Source organism: Balaenoptera borealis (assembly GCF_965194805.1).
Source record: "Balaenoptera borealis genome assembly, chromosome: 10".
NCBI lineage: Eukaryota > Metazoa > Chordata > Mammalia > Artiodactyla > Balaenopteridae > Balaenoptera > Balaenoptera borealis.
In genome coordinates this window covers 79,654,845-79,676,195 of record NC_138874.1, presented here as the reverse complement: position 1 = coordinate 79,676,195, position 21,351 = coordinate 79,654,845, and the positions used below count along the sequence as shown (strand labels likewise).

The 21,351-nt window shown below is 40.6% G+C and overlaps 1 protein-coding gene across 22 annotated transcripts in view; it reads left to right on the top strand.

Annotated features, from left to right (window-relative positions):
* Window positions 1-21,351, top strand: part of SGMS1 (sphingomyelin synthase 1) — a 294,748-nt gene that overhangs the window by 253,710 nt on the left and 19,687 nt on the right. For all 22 annotated transcript variants that reach the window (XM_082339549.1, XM_082339540.1, XM_082339541.1 and 19 more), the window contains 2 exons: window positions 3,101-3,951; window positions 19,895-20,012. In XM_082339549.1, the coding sequence (XP_082195675.1) occupies window positions 3,311-3,951; window positions 19,895-20,012 (759 nt within the window). In that variant the 5' untranslated portion in view covers window positions 3,101-3,310. The remainder of the gene's footprint in view (window positions 1-3,100; window positions 3,952-19,894; window positions 20,013-21,351) is intronic.

Sequence of the window (21,351 nt, the reverse complement as noted above, 5' to 3'; positions counted from 1 at the left end):
ATGCCCATCTTATTCTCCTTGACCATTCAAGTTGTTTGAAAGCAATTTTCAGTATCAATGGCATTTTCAGTAGTTTTACTTTCCATTAAACCATCTACATGTTGCTAGTTATAAAGGACATTCCCTTAGATATTGAGTAGATACTGATTGAGCACCTTTTGGGCCCTGGGAAGGTAAGATACATGGATGCTTAAAGATTGTAGCCCTTCCACGGTCACTCATAGCCCCCTGGGACAGTCTAGACAGACACTTGACCACAAGGGAATATGTCAGGAAGGTGCACAGCACTGTAGATGTTCAGAAGAGAGAATGCCCAACTCTTTTGCAAGGTCTGGAATAGCTTTTAAGCTTTGCTGCCATTTGGTTGATTGTTATTTGGTCTGGGAAGTTGGAAGTTGGACATATTGTCCATTTTCATTCCAGAGTCAGATTTGGGGGTTCAGTAGGGACAAGTTTGGACTTTGAAATCAGAAGACCTGAGTTCAGGTCCTCTTTGTGCCAGTACCTCCCAGTGTTTCCATAGGGAGTTCATAGTTACTAAGGAGAAAAAGGGGTGGAGAGCAGGACAGCCTTGATGAAGTCAGTTTAAGAAATCCTGGTAGAGTTTCTTTACTGGAGGATTTCCAGGAGCTTCTAACATGCTAATGTGTACTGCTGGCCCTAGGAAGGATTACGGTATGCAGTTCCTAGGCTCATTTGAATTTTTTTTTTGAAGCATGGAGCCTTTTATCAGATTATTATTCCACAAAGCATACTTAGGAAACACTGTCATCACTGATTTCTATCTCTTAAACCTACAAACCTGTGCAGGTTTTTTTGCAGTTAACACAACATTATTTAATTTAATTTTATTTTGTTTTTTATTTTTTGGGCACGCCCTGAGGCATGTGGGATCTTAGTGCCCCGACCAGGGATCAAACCCATGCCCCCTGCATTGGAAGTGCAGAGTCTTAACCACCAGACTGCCAGGGAAGTCCCAACACAACATTCTTTTGACATAAAAAAAAAGTTAGCCCACTATTGGAGAGTGTCTTTTCATCATGAGCTATAGCGGACAGTTAACTACTGGATACGATAGAAAATTTGAGAAAGATAAAAAGACCCTACCTTTTTTTACTGAGGCGTAATTGACAAATAACATTAGTTTTATATTCTGCAATAATTTGATATGTGTGTACCCTACAAAGTGATCACCACAAGTCTAGTTGCCATCCGTCACCATATAAGACTCCTCTTTCACTGATTTCGCTCACCTCCAACCCTCCTCTCCTCTGCTAACCACCAATGTCTTCTCTGTATCTGTAAGTTTTATTTTGGTTTGGTTTGGTTCTTTTTTTTTTTTTTTTTGGATTCCACATATAAGTGATATCATATGACTTATTTCACTTAGCATAATACCCTCTAGGTCCATCCATGTTGTCACAAATGGCAAGTGTACACTGTTGGTGGGAGTGTAAATTGATGCAGCCACTATGGAAACCAGTATAAGGGTTCCCAAAAAATTGAAAGAGAACTACCATGTGATCCACCTATTCCACTTCTGGGTATTTATCTGAAGAACAGGAAAACACTAATTCAAAAAGGCATATATACCCCTTTGTTCATTGCAGCATTATTTACAATACCCAAGATATGGAAATAACCTGTGTGCATCCATGGATGAATGGCTAAAGAAGATGTAGTGTATATATTTACAATGGAATGCTACTCAGCCCTAGAAAACAAAAACAGAAACAAAAAAGCAGACCCTTTTTAGTGCTAAGTTGTGTGTCATCAACTTTCGCATACGGTGTTTAAAGTACTGACAACAACCCTGTGAAGGAGATATTTGATTATGTCCATTTTACAGATTAATAAACTGAAGTTCAAGTAGTAGGTTATGCACAGAGATGCTGAAAGTCAAACTATGGTCTGTCTTTTGCCAAAGGCCATGTTTCATTAACCATGATGCTTTGTTATAGAGCTAGGTCTTTTATTTTTAACTTTTCTTTTTTTTTTTAATTTTAAATGATTATTACAAAATTAATACATGCTTATTAAAGAAAAGTAGGTGGGAGAGAAGTAGAAAATGTCCCCAGGCCCATCATCAAGTAGAACTTCAGTCAGTATGTGATATATTTCTTTCCCATTATTTTATGCAATGTTATGTTCATTAACCATAATTGTGGTTAAATATATGTATATATAATATATATTCACTTTTATACATATATTTATACATAAATAAATTTATAAAACTTTGAATTCTGCTTTTGAATCTCCCCTCCAGATGTGCATCTTGGTTACTGCCACATCACTGGTTAAGTATTTTAATAAATAAATATAGTAAACCAGGACTTGGAAACTTGTAGCTCTTTTATGCAAGCTGCCACTTGACCACGAGCAGGTTCCTTGACCTTCTGGTACTCAGTTTCCTCGCGCGTAAGTGAGGGAGTTGGTTCAGAGCACTGATTTTGAAACTATGGTATCCCACGAAACTTCCTGGAGGCTGGGAGTAAAGATATCATCAGAGCAAGGAGGACCCTGACCCTTCATTCCATCTGTTTCAACCTAGGCATCTACATTTGTAACTCTTTTATAGGTTTGGGGTCCAAGCACATTTGGAAAAAGGAACTCACTGATTTTTTATAGAAGAGTATAAAATTGTTGGACCAGATGATCCTGAAGCTCAACATTTCTGTGATTCTCTTTTATGATATCTATTAAGTTGTGTGCGTTCTATACATTTTAAAACATTTCTTCACCAGATAGAGTGGTAGATTAAGCAGATTTGATACTTTCTTTCAGATGATCTCAGGAACCATGTAATAAGCACAAAAAGAATCACTGATCAGTACTGAGCAATGTCTAAAGCACTGTCGAATTATTTCTTAGCAAATCTACCACTGCCTTTGACTTGATCCATCTCAGGTCCAATTTAATGCTCTTTTAGGGAAGACCAACCAGGGAATCAGTGGTCCCTTAAACTAATACATGTTTGAAAACTATGGACTTTACCAGTAACTGATTTTCCATTTTCCTTATGCATGTTAAGGTTTTGCATTTTGAGGGGATTGATTTTCGAGTCCCAGTGTCTTGACTTTTTCTCTTGCCTCCACAGAAGGAAGAATCTTGTTCAAAAATGAGGTGAATTAATGCTCAAGCACTCAAGAACCCCGAACAGCTACATGAAGTGTTTAAAAACTGCCCTGACCACCTCGCCACACAAGTCTGTCATGAGGCCTGACAGGATGAGTGCACCACGGAGGCACAGTGTCCTGCCCTGCAGGAACGGTGACTGCTGACCTGCCGGGAGCAAGCGGGGGGCCGCATGCTGTCTGCCAGTACAATGAAGGAAGTGGTTTATTGGTCACCCAAGAAGGTGGCAGACTGGCTGCAGGAGAATGCTATGCCAGAATACTGTGAGCCTCTGGAACATTTCACAGGCCGCGACTTGATCAACCTAACCCAGGAGGACTTCACAAAACCCCCCCTGTGCCGAGTCTCCTCCGACAGTGGGCAGCGGCTCTTGCACATGATAGAGACCCTGAAGATGGAGCACCACTTGGAAGCACACAAGAACGGCCACGCCAATGGGCACCTCTGCATTGGCACAGACATCCTCGCCCCTGACGGCAGCTTCAGCATCAAGGTCAAACCCAACGGGATGCCAAATGGGTATAGGAAGGAGATGATAAAGATCCCCATGCCAGAACCAGAGCGCTCCCAGTACCCCATGGAGTGGGGCAAGACTTTCCTGGCCTTTCTTTATGCACTTGCCTGCTTTGTTCTCACCACAGTGATGATCTCGGTCGTCCATGAACGAGTACCTCCTAAGGAGGTGCAGCCTCCACTACCGGACACGTTTTTTGACCATTTTAACCGGGTGCAGTGGGCCTTTTCTATTTGTGAAATTAATGGCATGATCCTTGTAGGACTCTGGTTAATTCAGTGGCTGCTCTTAAAATACAAGTAAGTAAAGCAAAAGCTTGCGGATTCAGTGATTGGGGTTTCTCACTGCAGATGTTTAATATTCATTATTGGGAAATGAAATTTATCAAGCAGTAGGAATCAAAGCACATTTCTCTCTCCTTTTTTTTTTTTTTTTTTTTTTAAAACCACATATTCTGTTGAACCAACTAAAGCTCTGGCAACTTTAAGAAAGTTCTGTGCTTGTTGCCTGTTTTGTACAAGATTCAGACAGAATGATGAGTAGAATTGTTAGAGATGAGGTTTTTCTATTTTCACTTCACAGGAAAGAAAACCCTCAGACATCTTCAGAGAGTACAGGCTATTGAACCACAGAAAAACTACCCAGTCTTGGTGTTTTTAACCCATCAAATCAGTTGTCGAAAGTTGGCCTATGGGCCATGAGTGGCTGTGTAGCTTTTCCCACACAGAGTCAGACATCTAGAACTTAGCAATATGTATTTAAAGATGTTTCACACAAAGAATTCCGAACAGCTAGTCCAGAGTGGCTTGGACTAGTGGGAGAATGGTACGCACAGGCAATGACTTTAGGTGGGATGTGGATGAAGCTACATGGCTTTCCACCTTTTATAGAATGTGTGGCATTTAAAGCAGTATTCCATTCAAGTTTCTCAGGGTTTTTAAACAGGTATCTCCTTTCAGTTTCAGGTGGATCCAAAGTGGCTTTCATGTCCCAAGCTCTAAACTCAATGCAGACAAGCTGTTTGCTTGGGTTGCCTGTAGCGAACTAAACACCTACATTGCCCTCATCTTTGGTGTCTGATTTTTTCCATTAGCGGAACATCTTTATGGCTTCCAGGCATGGGAATTGGAAATTGGTTTGCTAAGGATCTGAGTTTCTCTCTGGTGGACTGTGTCTCATGACCCACAGTATGGTTGAATATTAAGGAGATCATCTTAAATCAAGAAAACAAAATGCAGACTGAGAATTTATGTTGAACTTTAACGGAAATGATGAGTTTTTTCCTGGTACGTTTCATAAGGTCTGTGTTTTTTTTACCTTATAAATTATGTATCTACAAGTGGAAGTAGAAGCAATTCCTGGCTCTTTGCCAGGAAAGGACTATCTTAACCTTGTATAAAGGAAGTAATTTAAGTGGCCAGTTTTTATTTGGGGGCTGGTTTGGCAATCCTGGAGTTTAAGCTAAATTTGAAATAGGAGCAATGGCCTGGGATGCACTTGATTTGGTGGAAGACTGTTTTTTGTCTGCTTTAGTTTTAAGAGGCTAAGTAGATAAGAATAGGCCTTAGAAATATGAGATGCTCAAAATTTATTAATTGCATTGTTCGGGCTGTCAAACTTCAGTTCTGCTTTTGACTTTCAAGCTTTTTTCCCTAGAAGCTCATTAGAAAACAATGCCCGTACGTTTTGCCGCCTCAGAGGCAAGGTCAACTCAGATTAGGTTTCCAGGGGTCTTCCTGATTTTTGTTGTTTTGTTTATATGAGTTTGTTTTCTGGTTTTTGTCAAAATTCTTACATGCAACCTAATAATTTACTGCCCCAGAATATATCATTATGTACTTGTACATAACATGTGCAAGTTCAAATCTCTCACAGAACTGTGACTTTTGAATAATTTTATTCTTGTTCTAAGAAGTGTCCTAACCATAGGGATAATTTCTTTAAAGTATATTACTATTTATATTTCTCTCAGCAGGGACTTTTCCTCAGATCTGTTTCTCTTTAAGCTTTCTAATTTCATGTTTTACCGGTATTTATTGCTAGTACTGTAGTCATTTGTGTATTTAAATTGTTCTACAGCCATAAATCAGTTGACTCACGCCTTGGGCAAAATTAACCCAGGGCTAGGACACAGGCAGCCTGCGCTCCGGCCCCAGCCATGCCCTCACATGCTGGGTGGTGTGGATGAATCTGCAAATCTCAGGAGCCTTGTTTTTCTCACAGATAAATAAAGACCTCTCAGTCTGGATGATTTCTATTGTTCTATACAACTCGGTTTTATTTGATTCTAACATTATTGAATGGGCCAGTTATGTTTGAGTATTATTAACTGCAGAGCATTTTTCATCCAGAGTACATCCAACTAAGGATTCTTTAAGGTCCTCTCTCTGGTTTCCACGTCAGCAGGATAACCCAACTGTTGTCATGATAATCCTAGGCATCCCCACCCTTGTCCTGCTAATGGGACGCATCTCTGGCTTCCCATCTCCGTCCTTGAGACCTGTCTTCAGTGTGTGTGGCACACCAGACATGGAAGAGGTAGGAAGAAAGATAGAGCTCGACATACCAAGCAGTGGGTATTAATGAGCTCCCTTTCCCTGGCCTTCATAAAGAAGACTAAACTGTTTCATACAGTCAGAGAGACCCCTTGTTTCTAGTTATTTGGCTATGGCAGTGTAACAGTTTTATTATTAGGCATGTTGGGGAAATGGATCCTTCTGGTTATGGAATATTCTGTTTAAAAGTGATAACCATTCTGTTTGTGCTTGACTCTTCTGACACTTGACCCCTCTCCCCAACCTCCACCAGGAGGTTTGCTACTTAGGAGTATGTCCAGACCTCCTAGGAATTAAACCTGCCTGGTCAATAATTTCCAAAGGGACATTTTAATTTTACTTTGATTTTAAGAGTCTTAGAGCCTTTAAAAATCATCCTATTCCTTCTTGCTTCTTTATCTTCTACTTTTTAGAGAAGAATCAGGGGCTGAAACTGTAGAGGATGACTTATTGAGAAATGATATGCCAGAATTTGAGCAGTATCTCCCGACAGCAAACCCTTCAGCCAGATGTTCAAGGTGCTAGAAAACATTGGTGCCCGAATTTATGACATTGTGACATTTGGTTCTATCCTTATGCTGTATACAGTTGTCCTTTACTGTTAAACATAAGTTTTGCTTTTTGTACTTAAATTTTTTTTGCCTCCTTTCATTCTTAACATCTCCCCCTCATGTCTATATGTACATATGCTGATATATACATAGGTCCGCATGGGGCTTCCATAACGTCGTGAAGTTGGAAAGCAACAACAATACCTGTCCTTGACAACTTTTTGATTTTTAAAATTGTAAATAATGTTGTCTCCCCATTTAGAATTGGACTTTCAAGCCACTGACTAGGAAAAATTCCTGGGAAATCTCTGCATTTGTGTCAGACTTCACTGCAAAACAGGTATCCCTTGTTTTAAGAAAGTGTGATTAAAGAATACGTTAAACGGACAGATTTGGTAGGGACTTTCCATGCATGGCTATATCGTGGCTGCCACGATGGCACCCAAATGTGATACAGGTGGCTCAGCGCTATTAGGACGTTGTAAACGCCCACCGAGAAGAAGGCCAAGGAGCAGGGTGGCAGAATTTCCAAGCCAAGGATTTTCTAGCCACTCGAGAAAGCATTATGACTTAGTATGGTGGTCATAGGTACCTCAAACTCAACTTTTCTAAAACCAGATTTGTCGTCTTTTGCTTTCAACTTCTTCTTCCTCCTACGTGGGCAGTGACATTTCCTAGAAACCTAGAACTTCTCAGTTCCTTTCATATAAATAGTCACTAAGTTCTGTCCATTCTAATTTCAGATTCATTACCTCTTTCCATTCCTACTTAGTGATGAATAGCAGGTGCTCAGATGGAGGCCCAGTTCCTTAGCCTGAAGCCTAGGGTCCTTCATAATCTGACCCCAGGCTGTTGGACCTCATCTCTAGCTACTCTACTCCACGGTTTTCCTTGAACACTTCAAGCTCATATCACAGTCCATTCTATTCATTGTGTGTGTGTCTCCTTCATTGCTAGACTTTTAAGTTCCCCAAAGGAAAAGACCAGATCCTTTTTGTCATTCATCTTTATATCCCACTGCCTGATACAGAGTCTGGCACATAGAAAGTGCTCGTTTATAATTCATTCATTCATTCAACTTGTATTCACTGGGAACGTACTGTGTGCCAGGCACTGTGGTAGACCCTGGGGGTGCTGTAGTGAGCAGAGGCCCCTGATGTCCTCACGGAGCTTGTATTCTGACCAGGGTGTAACAGTCGTGAACAAATGAATATATAATACCAGGCAGTGATAAGAGAAATGGAGAAAAATAAAGCAGTCTAAAGGGTTAGAAAGTGTTGGGGATAGTGGGGAGGAGGTGGTATTTTAGATTGGGCGATCAGAAAAGTCCTCTAATGAGGTGACAGTTGAGCAGACACCCGAATCAAATGGGGGTGTACCAAGTAGGTGTTTGGGGCAGGAACAGTCAAGACAGGAGACACAGCAAGTACAGAGTCTCTGAGGTTTACCTGGGGAATAGCCACGGGCCTGTGTGGCCAAGCGAGCTGGGAGGAAGGGGTGACACGGGGTCAGGGAGGTGTGGATGGCATCCTGGGCTGTGGAAAAAGAGGCAGGATTTTTGTTCCAAGTGTGATGGTGTCATTAGAGGAGAATGATGTGAACAGATTGGTATTTTAAAAGAAGCCCTCTGGCTGCAGTTTAGAGAATAGGGAAGCAAGAGTGGAAGGTGGGGGATGGGTGTTAGGATGCCATTACAAATGGTCCAGTTGGAAGATGACCCAAATGTGATGACTCACGTTTGGCCAATGAATACATTTTGTGCTGGGGTGGGGGGAAGGGATAAACTTCCTAGAAGCTATGGCTTCTGTTACATTTAGAGCTCCTTAATCTTTTATAGCCACAGGGCTGACTTCTGTTCAGTATCTCATACAGGGTTTTTGGGTCTCTCTGTGAATCTCTGAATTTTATATGAAATTTAATGAGGAATGAACCATAGATTGAGATAGAATTCACTAATTTGAGAGCTCTCACAACGTTGCTTGAATATATTTTATTTCAGAGCAGAGTCAGGTGATATGTATATTTGTTTTCTGTCATGGCTGCTTTTAGATCAGATATTTGCCTAAAAGGAGTAGCACAAGTCAGTTGGGGAGTGAGGGTAGATAATAAAAAGGTGAATTAAATATTGCAGGATATATTGATCCACTGGTGGTGTAAAGATTTGAAGAAAAAAGAAAAGGAGCCATTGGATAGTTGGGATGTGGGGTGGAGTTGAAAGAGCTTTGTGGTTGAGGCATTTTGGACATGGAGTAGAATATTCTAGCATAAACAGTTGTATAGAGTTATGGAGGGAGTGGTAGAATGGTCACCAAGTAGGTTCTTTGAAAACTGATCTCATGCCAAAAGGAAAGGAACTAGAGAAGGAAGTGCTGTTGGCAGATCCTGCTTAAGACTTGACATCTCTATTCGGAACTGTTTCTGGGGGCTTCCTTGATCCCTAAGGAAGGAACAGATACAGTTTTCCAGTGTGGCTTTCCCACGATTACATTCTGAGAGTACTGCAGTGGATTTTTAGATGTGTGGCAGCAGTATGTTTTTTATGTTGGGAGACCGCTTTGGAAAATACTTATTTTGTGTTTTTTCCTTTGATAAATGCCCTGGGTTTGGAGGCCTTATTTGTTAGGAGGGTGTCTGCCAACATAAGAAGGTTTATCTACAGCATTTGCCTCTCTCCTGTGAATGGAATGTAATTTCCAAGGACAGAATCCTTGTGCTGATTGGCAACTGCTGCTGTCAGGTGCTAATTTGATTTTTTTTGTTTGTTTCTTTTGTGTCTTATTCAACAGGCTAGACTCTCCACTAACATTTATCTTTCATTTTACCCCAGTTTGATTCCATCAGTGTTTCTTTTCACATTAAGTTGATTGGATCAAAGTACTTATCTCTTTCCTCTTCTAATCCCCAAGGTAGTTTATGACCACAGTCATTGTCAACATTTTTTCAATTGTTTTTAAGTCTCTGATGGTTGTGACTAAGTTACGTTCTTCAAAGCTGTTGATGTAGAGCGTTTGAGATGAAGCAGGTCCCTTCAATAGAGTTTATTTTCCAAGTTCCAGAAGAGCCTTTTTTTCAAGCCTGTTTCACTTTATGAGAAATCGACGGTACATTGTGGACCACTAGGCTAGGCTGGTCTCTAATGGAACTTCAGGGCATCTTTACATTTAGTAATTTGTCAAGAATTATTGAAGACTGGTGCTAGGGATGTAGCAGGGAGCAAAACAAAGCTACATGGAGGTTATCTCCTGGGGAATTCTTGTTTGTTTTCACAGTAACATCTCAGGTTTTTAAAGTGCGTGTTGTCCAGACTCTATCCTAAAGTATAAAACTCATGAGGACAAAATTTCCCTCATGTTACTGCAGCTTTGGGGGCATCTAGCACATTATTTAATTGGCTGATAGACTGTCATATTCCTCTCCAGCCATAAAGCAAGTTAGGAGCTCTTGGATCGTCCCTTCCCTTCCTTTCTTCTCTCTCTGCACATGTACCTGCATCTATTATATACTTACTCAAAGTCTGTTTTCTTCCATTCCTTTTCATCCATGTTGTCAAAAATCATTATCGCCCTGTTCAAACGGCAGATTCCAAACATTTGAGTGGCGAGAATTTTTTTTCTACATGCACTGTCCTTTCATCCAATCAACTCTTTAAGCAGTGTGTTCTCTTGTCTCAGAGAAGATACCTGAGACACAGAAAAGCTGTTGACTTGCCCAAGATCCCACACAGAATATATTGAGGATTGAAGGCTTTTCAGTATAAATCCAGTCTCATCATGTCCTGGTATAATAGGCATCTGTCCTCCGGAAATGTGTTTTCGAAGCAGATATAGTAGCATAGATTCAACATGCAGAGGACAGATAGAATGAAAACAGATCAGTCCTGTGTTGGATAATAAGGTTTATGTGTCATATACCATCCAGGAGACATTCATACTTGCCCCAGGATGGACCTGCCAAACCTGAAAGCTGTCCCAACTTGCCGTTCCACAGTAGTTTGTAGAAAGCGTACTGAGTTCTGTCCTCGTTGACTGCTGTCCTGTGACCTCCTAGGTGTGGTGTCGCATGGGCCCTACTCACCATGGGTCTGGGAAATGCCCTCTGCCTCCGTGCAGTTACGCTTTTCCACTGAAGACTGCTGACCAGGAGCACCCAACCTTAGACTTTTTCTTGCTGTTTCTAGCAAGTTTACTCCCCTTGATTCTGACCCTGGGAGGCAGAGCCCGGGGTTAAGATCCTGTTTTCCTTCCTGGGGACTTTCCCTGTCCCATTATCTTCCCGTGTAATCTGGACGTCCTAGGCTTTTGCAGGCCTCTGCTCCCCCGCCTTGGAGCGGGGAAGGACAGTCACTCTAGGCACCAGATTCGGTTCCAGGCTCTACCTCACTTCTCATTCTCACTTTGTTAGCTCACAGATGGTCTTACCCGCTTTCACCTCTTCTAATTTTTACCAGTTTAGGTCTCAAGACCTAAATACTAGCCTAAACCCTAGGAATTGTAGGGAAACTAAATTCAGTAATTCCAGCAATTTAGGTTTTAAGTTAACATAAATATTATAAGAGGCTTTTTAAACTGAGACTTAGGATAAAAGGGAGAGAAAGCAAAAAAAAAAAAAATAATACATTGGTGCAATAAATTAGTTTTCATGAGTTAATTTTTATTTATGACACTAAAGGAAAAACTAAGTAATGTATCTTGCCTGTAGGCCAATTAGAAGGTAAACAAAAAGAAAAAAAATTTACTTAACGTTGCCTGAGATAAATAATGCTAACCTCTGGTTTCATATTCCTTTTCATATTTTTCTGTACGCTCATATAGGTGTAATCTACATATGTGTGTATTTTTAAGTAGTATCACATTCGCCTTGTATTTTACAGTGTGCCCAGGGATCATCTCTTTCCCTCTTCTCTTAAAAAACCGCCAGGGATGTCTGTCTAAGTATTCATGCTCTTATTTAGAAGTCACCACATATGTCCCCCTCAACCTGTTTGTATCATGGTAATGGTAGTTAAGCATTCAGTTATACTGTAAATCTTACTGGTTTGAGATCATCTTATCCCTACAGCCATCTACTAACTGAGGTGAATTTGGTCAAATTACTTAACTACTTGTAGTAGCGTTGTTTCCTCGCTACAAAATGGGGACAATAAAATAGTGTCTTATCTCAACGTTGTTGTGTGGATGGAGTGAGATAATGTGTATAAGGCACTTAACTGAGTCCTTCTGGTTCCCAAGCCTGCCCCACCCCCATCCCCATCTTAGTAAATGGCATCTCTGTCCTGCCCCATTCTCAGGCCAAACGCCTCGGTTTTGTTGTTGGTATTCGCTTCCACCCCACATCTGGTCTGTTAATCCCACCACTTCTCGCCACCTCTGTTGTTGCCCTGGGTCTAACCAATGTCATCTCTTACCTGGGTTGTTGCAGGAGCTTCCTACTGGTCTCTCTGTTTCCATTCTTGTTTCCCTTTTAAGTCACTTGTCAACTCGGCAGACAGAATGTCACTGTACAGTAAGCTGGTGTATGTCACTCTTCTACCACCTCATACAGTTTTGTATTTTTTTAATAATTAGTTTCAGTTTTACTTTTTTTTTAATTTATTTTTATCTATTTATTTTTGGCTGCGTTGGGTCTGTTGCTGCTCGCAGGCTTTCTCTAGTTGCGGCGAGCGGGGGCTACTCTTCGTTGTGATGCGCGGGCTTCTCGTTGCCGTGGCTTCTCGTTGCGGAGCATGGGCTCTAGGCGCATGGGCTTCAGTAGTTGTGGCACGTGGGCTCATTAGTTGTGGCTCGCGGGCTCTAGAGCGCAGGCTCAGTAGTTGTGGCTCACAGGCTTAGTTGCTCCACGGCATGTGGGATCTTCCCAGATCAGGGCTCGAACCTGTTTCCCCTGCATTGGCAGGTGGATTCTTAACCACTGCACCACCAGGCAAGTCCCCTCATACAGCTTTTAGGTCAGAGGTCCTTATGGTGACCAAGGAGGTCCCTCCAGACCTCGTGTCCTCATGCACTCTGCTCCCTGACCCCTCTGCCAACACCCACACATACTAGCCTCTGTTTGGAATCTTCTTCCCCAGATGTCCTCATGGTTAACCCCCTCATATACAGGGACACCTTCCCTGATCAACTTAGCCCCAAATTGTAACCTCCCATCCTCCAGTGACACTCTTGCTTAACTATACCCTTTAGCACTTACCTAACATGCTCTATATCATCTATCTTGTTTATTGTCTGCCTCCTCCCCCTAGAATATAAGCACCACAGGGCAGGCTTTTTGTCCATCTTGTTCACTGCTGTATTGTATTTCCCAGTGCCCAGAATAATGTCTAGCATATATATATATTTGTTATGAGAATAAATAAATAATAATAGCAGCAGCTAACATTAATTGAGTATTGCACTATGATGATTACTGTGCCTAGAATTCAGTAAATGTTAGCCATTGATGGTGAAGTATGTGCTTATTATGTTTTTAGAATCCAACCCCCTGTTAAAAAGAAAAGGTTACTTTTAAGGGTAATCCTTTAGCTTAAGAGCAAACATTCATTGTTGAGTTCTGCCCGCTGTGACTGAACAAGCCTTAAGAATGTGATTCAAGGTAAGTTTTGATGAAGGGAAGGAATGAAGAAAGATCTGTACACATATATGTATTTGTGTTATGTGTACACATACATATATGCATTATATATACACACACATATGTATATATGCACACATACTATTTTTGTTAATAGCCTAAAATACTAACAAGAAATTAACTTCTTTGGTACTTATGTATGCAGCAGTTTCTAGAGGATACTTGATTTTAATTCTTCATAACTCAAGTAGATCATATTGATGTTGTCTTTCATATCTTATAGCGTAACATTTTCTCTTTACCTTATGTTACAATCTATATTTAACCCAGGAAATAATATTTTTTTAAAAATGATGGCTTAAGTGGGGACAGTTTTATAATATGATCTGTTCTTTGCAAATTCCCTCAACTAGTATGGCTCATTTCCTGAACTTAACTCTTGCATTATATTGCAGACCTTTTACGTGGGACTTAGAAAAAAATATAAGCCACTAAGCCACTACCTTTTTTTTTTGCCTTTTAACTTGACAATTTCATTAGTGAAAAGAACAGCTAATTGAAAATCTGGAGACCTGGGTTTTGTTGTGGCTGTCTCATTGACTGACGCTCTGGCCCCAGGCTAGTACTTAAACTCTTTACATCTTACTTTTTCCTTCTGTAAAACAGTATATGCTAAACAGGAATGTGGTTAACATAATTAATACCAAAGATGCAAAAATCTCTTTGAGTTGGATTTTTTTAAGGCAAAGAGGCACCGTGCGTGTACAGACACATTTCTGGGCTGGGTACATGGGTCCATCTCATTCTCCTGATTCATAAACTGCCATCCTCCTGTGTGCACACCCAGGAAATATTAGGGGAGTCCTGGATCTCCCAGGAGAGCATATGTTTTTACTTTTCTGTTTACTCTACAGCATTTATTCCTTCCTTTTTGTTTTACAAGGCTTTCCTTGGGATTTTCCTTCTTAAAGTACCGAATTAAGCCCTGGGTTTTCATGATTCACCATCTGGAGCAGTTGAGACTCCTGTGCTGGGTAGAAAGCCCAGACAGAGCAATGAGGAGACAGGGGAGGCAAGGGAGGAAGATGCTAGGACTCACAGTCCTTACTTGGATGAATGTCACCATCTTGGCAGGTGTCATCACTTAAAATATAAGTGCAGAAACGATGCAAAGTGAAGGATTGGTGAGCATCAGCAGAGGTTAATGCTGGCAGATAAATTAAAGAGTTTTTTCTTTTTTTAATTTTATTTATTTATTTTTATTTATGGCTGTGTTGGGTCTTCGTTTCTGTACGAGGGCTTTCTCTAGTTGTGGCAAGCGGGGGCCACTCTTCATCGCGGTGCGTGGGCCTCTCACTATCGCGGCCTCTCTTGTTGCGGAGCACAGGCTCCAGACGCACAGGCTCAGTAATTGTGGCTCACGGGCCCAGTTGCTCCGTGGCACGTGGGATCCTCCCAGACCAGGGCTCGAACCCGTGTCCCCTGCATTGGCAGGCAGATTCTCAACCACTGCGCCACCAGGGAAGCCCTAAAGAGTTTAAAGGACAAACATTTATGGGAAGAAGCAGGAAAGCACTATCAGAGGGCGTGAAAACTGAAGCTCTAAAGCACAGAACCACAGGTGTTGCCCATATTACCGGTACCATCACGAGTCCCACTGGGACTAAAACGTAAGTGAGGAGCAGCTTTCTTGCAGAGCTTCGTCTCATAGAAGGAATGAGGGCCTCTGTTGGTAATGGTGGTGCCAATCTCACTATTAAAAATACCGTAAAAATACAAAACAAGTTCTGAAGCGCTTTGGAGGATGAAGTAGCTCTGCCCAGTTGGGAACATGTAGGAGGCTTCATGCAGACGTGGTATTTGAGGTAGGTGGATAGAGTAACAGGAGAGGCCAGGGAAAGAGATTTGCTGGCAAAAGCAAGAAACTAGGGTTTTAGGGAACGATGAGTGGGGCTCGTTTTGCCCAGGGCAGTGGAATTCATGTCTGCAAGATAAAACGGTTAAGGTAGCTTGGGGTCACATGGAGGGGGGGCCCATGAGGGGAGTTGGAACTTCATTAGGTAGAGATGAGCAGTTGTCATAATCCAGGGAATCCACGGGCTAGTAGCAAGGAATTAAAGGGAGGAAAACAGATTTAAGAAACTCTTTGGAGTTAGCTTCAACAGCATGTGGGCATGGGAGTGGGAGGCTATGAAGAAAGTAAAATGGAATATAGCACCAGGCACCTTCTTTAGAGTAGGTGGTCCCTCAGAGACCTGAGTGACAGGCAGTGTTCCAGGAGTCCAGGCAGAGGAAATGGCTGGCACAGAGATCCTACCTAAGGCAGAAGGGACTTGGGGTGATGTGTTCAGTTGCACCGAGGGCATCGGACTGGAGTTGAGGAATGACGGGGAGAGCAGTGGGAGGTGAGCTTGGAGAGAGGCAGGCCAGATCATCTAGGGCCTCATGGGCTTGGCAAAGGATTTGGATCTTATTCAAAATATATTTGGCAACTATTGGAGGGTTTTAAAGGACGTACTCTGTTTAACTGTTTCAAACAAAAGAGGATTCTGGCTGCTCTTTGTAGAAAGGATTTTAGGGAGGCACAAGTGGAATTAGGGACACTAGGTCAAAGGTCATAGTGGAAGTTCAGGTGAGATAGAATGTTGAGAAATGCATGACATTTCAGAATGACTGACCAAACATTGGAGGGGGGGCGTAAGCATATCTAACTGGGCACGGACTGTGCAAACAATAATGAAGAATGGACAGTTTCCTTCTGGATACCTAGAAGGATTTTTTTCAGTACTTTAATAAGTAACATGGTTATCATTAAATAACTATCAAAAGTGCTTATTTTGTAGAGGTCTGGGTCAATACAAAATATGACATAAAACACTAAGTGAAAAATCTGAGTTAAGTGGATTTTGGTATGTAGCTTAAATGTGATCGGATGTTGGCTCATCTATTGGTACACAACAGTGTAGTCTCAAAATAAAATTGGGATTTCTTACACAATTTGAAGCCATTTCCTGAATCTTTTTGTCTTGTGTAATGTATTTATATTTCACCTTAGACTCTCTGAAACTGCAATTTCCCCATCTGTAAAATAAGGATCATAGCCTTGCATTGCAGGTTATTTTAAGAATTAAATGACACAGAGCTCGGCATAGAGGAGAAATTTGGCAAAACCCTAGTTACTGTTAATAACAGTCTGGGGAAATTCCTCAGTAGCATTTCTCTGAATCATAAGAAAGATACCGTTTTGCTGGTGAGGAAGCCAGTTTCCAAGGAAGTTAATTGAGATGATTCAAATCATCACACGAGCCTTTGTTAAAGGTAGAGCCAGCATCTGTGTGAAGATAAGCTGGAGACGCCTTGTCCCTGTGGCATATACTGGAGGGACCTGAACTGTGCACTGGCCTCCATGATTGCTCCAGAGATGTGGGCCTCCCTGATCCTGGTCCAGATACATGTGCTGTCCCCTATGTTTATCGCCTCCTACTTTGGGATTGTTGCTTAGTTCCACTGCTATGTCTCAGGACCTGTTTGTTTCAAGAGCTGGCAGAGCAGGTCTGAGCACTGAAAGAATTGTGTGTCTTCTGGCTACAGCTCAGAAAGAGACAACTTGCGGGAAACAAAAGAACTTTCCAGTATTTTAATTTTACTTTCCAGTATATTCATTTCTTTCATCGTTTTTTCTTTAGAATTTTAGACCATTGTATCAAATGCCAGAAGCAAAGCAGTGCTGCTATTTTAAGCCTGTATTTGGTAGTAATTAATCAGGTTCTGTGTACTTTTTCCTCTTTAAGTAGGGATAGTAAAAGGTTTAATAAAGTTATCCTGGACCTAACATACCATTCTAGCAAGTCTTAATGATTATCTATAAAATATTAACACTTTTATTCCTATTTCCCTATCGAATTTAACAAGTATGTTTTTCTTTTCTGTCAGAGAAAGTAGTAATGAGCCTATTACTCAAATACTTGAGAGAAGAATAGATAATCGTGACCAAGTACAAGTGTCTGTGACGTGATAGTCATTGCAGAGTGCAAGCAGATAGGAAACAGGCTTCTTTCCAACGTGAAAGGAGAAATGTATCCCATGTGAGAAGAACAGCATTGTGGTTTTGAGAATTATAATGTGCATATTGTCCTTGGCATTTGCTTAATCTCTGGAAATACCTCATTAATGTTTCCTCTGTGGCTTTTTTGTTGTCTTGTTACATTTTTAACTACTTTAAACCTTTTTTCTTTAGAGCACATCTTGAACTTTTAAACTTAAGTAAGAAAGAATTCTAATGTGTGAAATTGTTTGATTAAGGAAAAATACCTTAACAGGATACAAGTTTTTGAAACACTTTTATATCCTGCTTTTTAAAGTTTATGGTAGGAGATTCTTGTTTAAAATTATACATTGAAGATATTCTAAGCTTGCTTTCAAAAAGATTAAGTAAATACCAAAGATCAGAAGGTTCTTATTAATAGTCACTTCCAACTTGTCACCGTGTTAGTATTGATGAAGTCACATTGATAAAATCATTTGACTTTTTCACTTCAAGTCAAAGAGTAAATGTGACTGAATCTTTAACGTTTGATACTTTTAAAGTATTTTTTGTTAAAGAATTTGTCTTTTCTTATCCGTTATCATTTTTTCATATACCTCATTCTCAGGTAATCCTAAGTCTTTTCACTGCTTCTCAAATGTGACTCAAGTTTGAGATATGGAAATAGTTATTGGTGTGCGTGTGTGTATCTTATGTGCACCATGAAACCATCAGGCAAAGGGATTTTAAGATAGTAATCTTTCCCAAAATGGAGTGATAGGAGTCATTTTATTTGTTTCTCTTCATCTGAAGAGATTAACATATCTAAATAGACTTAACGGTTTTCTGTGGTAGATGTTTTTCGTATAGTTCAAGTAAAATGGCAAGTCATTTCTGTTTGTTTGAACAGGATGGTGAGAGAGGGCATTTTCTTTTTGAGAAGAATGATCATCGTATCTTACAATGTAAAATTCACGTGGGTATTTCAAGTATTTTGGTAAGACATTTATAGTCTAGTAATATTCTCTAGTATTGTCCCTCTTTATATTGTTTAATTATACTGTGCTTTTCATCAAGTGAAATTAGAGACACATACCTTTATAAAAGACAGCTTTATGCTGAATAAGTTCTTGTCCTTGGAGGTGGCAAGCACAGCTTTAATAAGAGAAAATAAGACATTCTCTGTGGTAAGCAGTTTTGACCCAGTTTCTAAAATCTGGGTAAAGAGGCAAAACACCCAGACTCTACCCGTACAACCTAAGGACCTTACGTGAACTGTGTAGTTATGAATGAAATACTAATACAGTTACGTGGGTTATTTTTAAATTAATTTCTAATCACACAAGTGACATATCACTTCATTCCTCTTGTTAAAAAATACAAATGATACAAATTCTCCTCCAGTAGGGATGTCCATCCTGCATAAAAATAGAGGCACATTGTACAGTTATAGAGTGAATGTTCAGTATCCTCAGAGGAAAGCCTGTTCACTGTTTCCAAAACAGTTGTGTTTATTTATGTCAGGTTGCCCTGGGCCAAGGAAAAATTTGAACCCCTCTAGGTTGAGGAGGAGGAGACCCACAGGACTCTGATTCTGGCCTGTGGTAGAACAAGATAGAACAGGTAGAATTAGAAGGAACATTCTTGTTCAAGCATACACTTAAGTTTGTACAACTTAATCTAGTTAAAGCCAAACCTATGTGGAAATTGCTATTAGGAGAAGTTATCAAACTCAGTATACATGTTCACATATACGTATCAAATAATTTCATTAGAACCACCAATAAACTTGAAATGGAAAAGATGTCTAATTCTAATTCTTGCTTATTTTGTGATTCATCCACAAAATGTATACGTTTGTTGACCGCCATTGTGCATGGATGGCAGGGATTTTCCATACATTATTCCTAATGTTCTTATTTCTGGTTTACAGATTAGGAAACTGAGACTCAGAGATGTCAATAGCCTATAAGGCCACATAGTTAGCAGAGAGAGGTTGGATGCTATCACTGAGACAGGCCCTTTTCTTGGCATCGTGCTACCTTGGAGATCTGCTAAGATAATCAGTTTCTGGGATGTACAAGTACAATGGTTTAATGTCTTTGGCTCATTAAATGTCAGAAAAGTTTTGAATTCTCATTTTAACGTCATTGTAATTTTCTGCACATCTTTTTTTATGACAGAAAAGACACTCTCTAAATGTTTAACCACAGGTACTGAGTCAGCTCTGACCCATCAGAATAGGCCCTACTTGTACATCAGTTGAATGTCAACTCATGTTTAAGGCCTCAGGAAGCCCAGTTAATAGCAATATAGAGTGTTTTAAACTCCTCTGGCCTTAAAGTTAATATTTAAAACGAAAAAAACAATATAATTCTCAAAATCCTCACCTTAATCTGCTCTTAGCTATAGTTATAAAATTCTGATTTCAATCTCTCAAGTAGTTTTGGGGTTTGTTTGTATTGTTGGGTCATTGAAAACTTGAAGTAAATGAACCTGCGAAATTTCATGACTGAGTGTCTGCCCTGTTTTTCCCTTTTTCTAGGTCTATTATTAGCAGAAGATTTTTCTGCATAGTTGGCACGCTGTACCTGTATCGGTGTATTACAATGTATGTAACTACACTCCCAGTACCCGGTATGCATTTCAACTGCTCTCCGAAGGTAAACCATTCCTCGCTGTAATTTCCCTTTTTGTTTGTTTCTCATCTTGCCCAGGGGTCCTTTGACTTAGGCTGAAGGTGAAAATTTCCTTAGAATAGAATCAAGTCCCTTTGCCTTCATCTGGGAACGTTACGAAGCAATACAGCTAGGTGGCCCCGCCCTTCTTAAAATTCCCAAACCCTGCCAGTGCTTCGCAGCTGGGGAAATATGTGGTCTAGTTAGTGTGATGGAAGCAGTTAAGCTTTGTGTGTGGGCATAGCTCTTTGGTTTCCTGCCATACTTTTAAAATATCATTCGCTCCCTTGATACAGATCCAGAAACTTTTATATGCTTTTTCCCTCTCTTAGATGGAAGGTTCGGTTTCAAATGATATTTTTTCCTTCTTTCTATTAATCCCTACATTGGGAATCCGTAACAGCAGAGCTAGAGACACTATTCCTGTCCCTTTGCACCCTCCACCCATCCAAACAAGATCTCTCCTCCCTGGCGGGACATTTTGCTGTATTGATCTTCTCTAGTAGCACAGAAGCTTTTCTTTAAAATAAAATTTATTCCTCTTCTATTGTCTCTACCTTTCCATCAGATTCACGTAATACTCCTTACCCCAACTTTTGCCTTGGAATAATTTCAACTGGGGAGATCGTCGGAATTTTATGAAATAATTAACAGGAGATTTAGTTTTAAAAATGTTTAACTACATTAAAGCTTTTTAATGTAATAAGAAGTAGAAGAAGCTCATTTCCTCGATTTGGGTGGGAGAAAAAATGGAATGCTGTGTGTTTGGAATCATTTCTTCGCATCGCACTTGTGCTAGTGGAACGTCCTTTCAATTTCATCCATTTGTACTTTTGTTACTTCCAGAAGAGACATTCTCTCTGCTACAACCTTGGAAGAGGGCTGAAGAATCCAGTCCCTTGGAAGAGGGATTTTTAAAGTGGTGTCTTTATCATTTGAAATTCTGGATCTCTTCAGGTTGCTTGCTTACTGTGGTCCCCTTCCTTCCTAGACTTACGTACGTGCTCAGAGAGGTAGCTAGTTTGTTACTGCCCTCTTTCCGTTTTTGCTACAGTCTATTTCCGTAACTGGGGAAGCCGTCATAAGGAATGAATGATCCCAAGGTTCTACTCATCTCCATCAGCAATCCTGCCTCTCTGCATCTCCTTGCTCTTTCTTCAGCCCTTCCAAAGAAAGCCAGCCTCACATCTTCTTTATCCTCTGTGAAAGCTCTCAGGCACTTGCCTACAGCTCCTGAGTTAGACCAAATACCTTGTTGTCACTGAGGACTCAGTGATGTAGACTCTTGCTGGGAGGCTGGCTTGATAGGCAAGTGTGTTCTCAG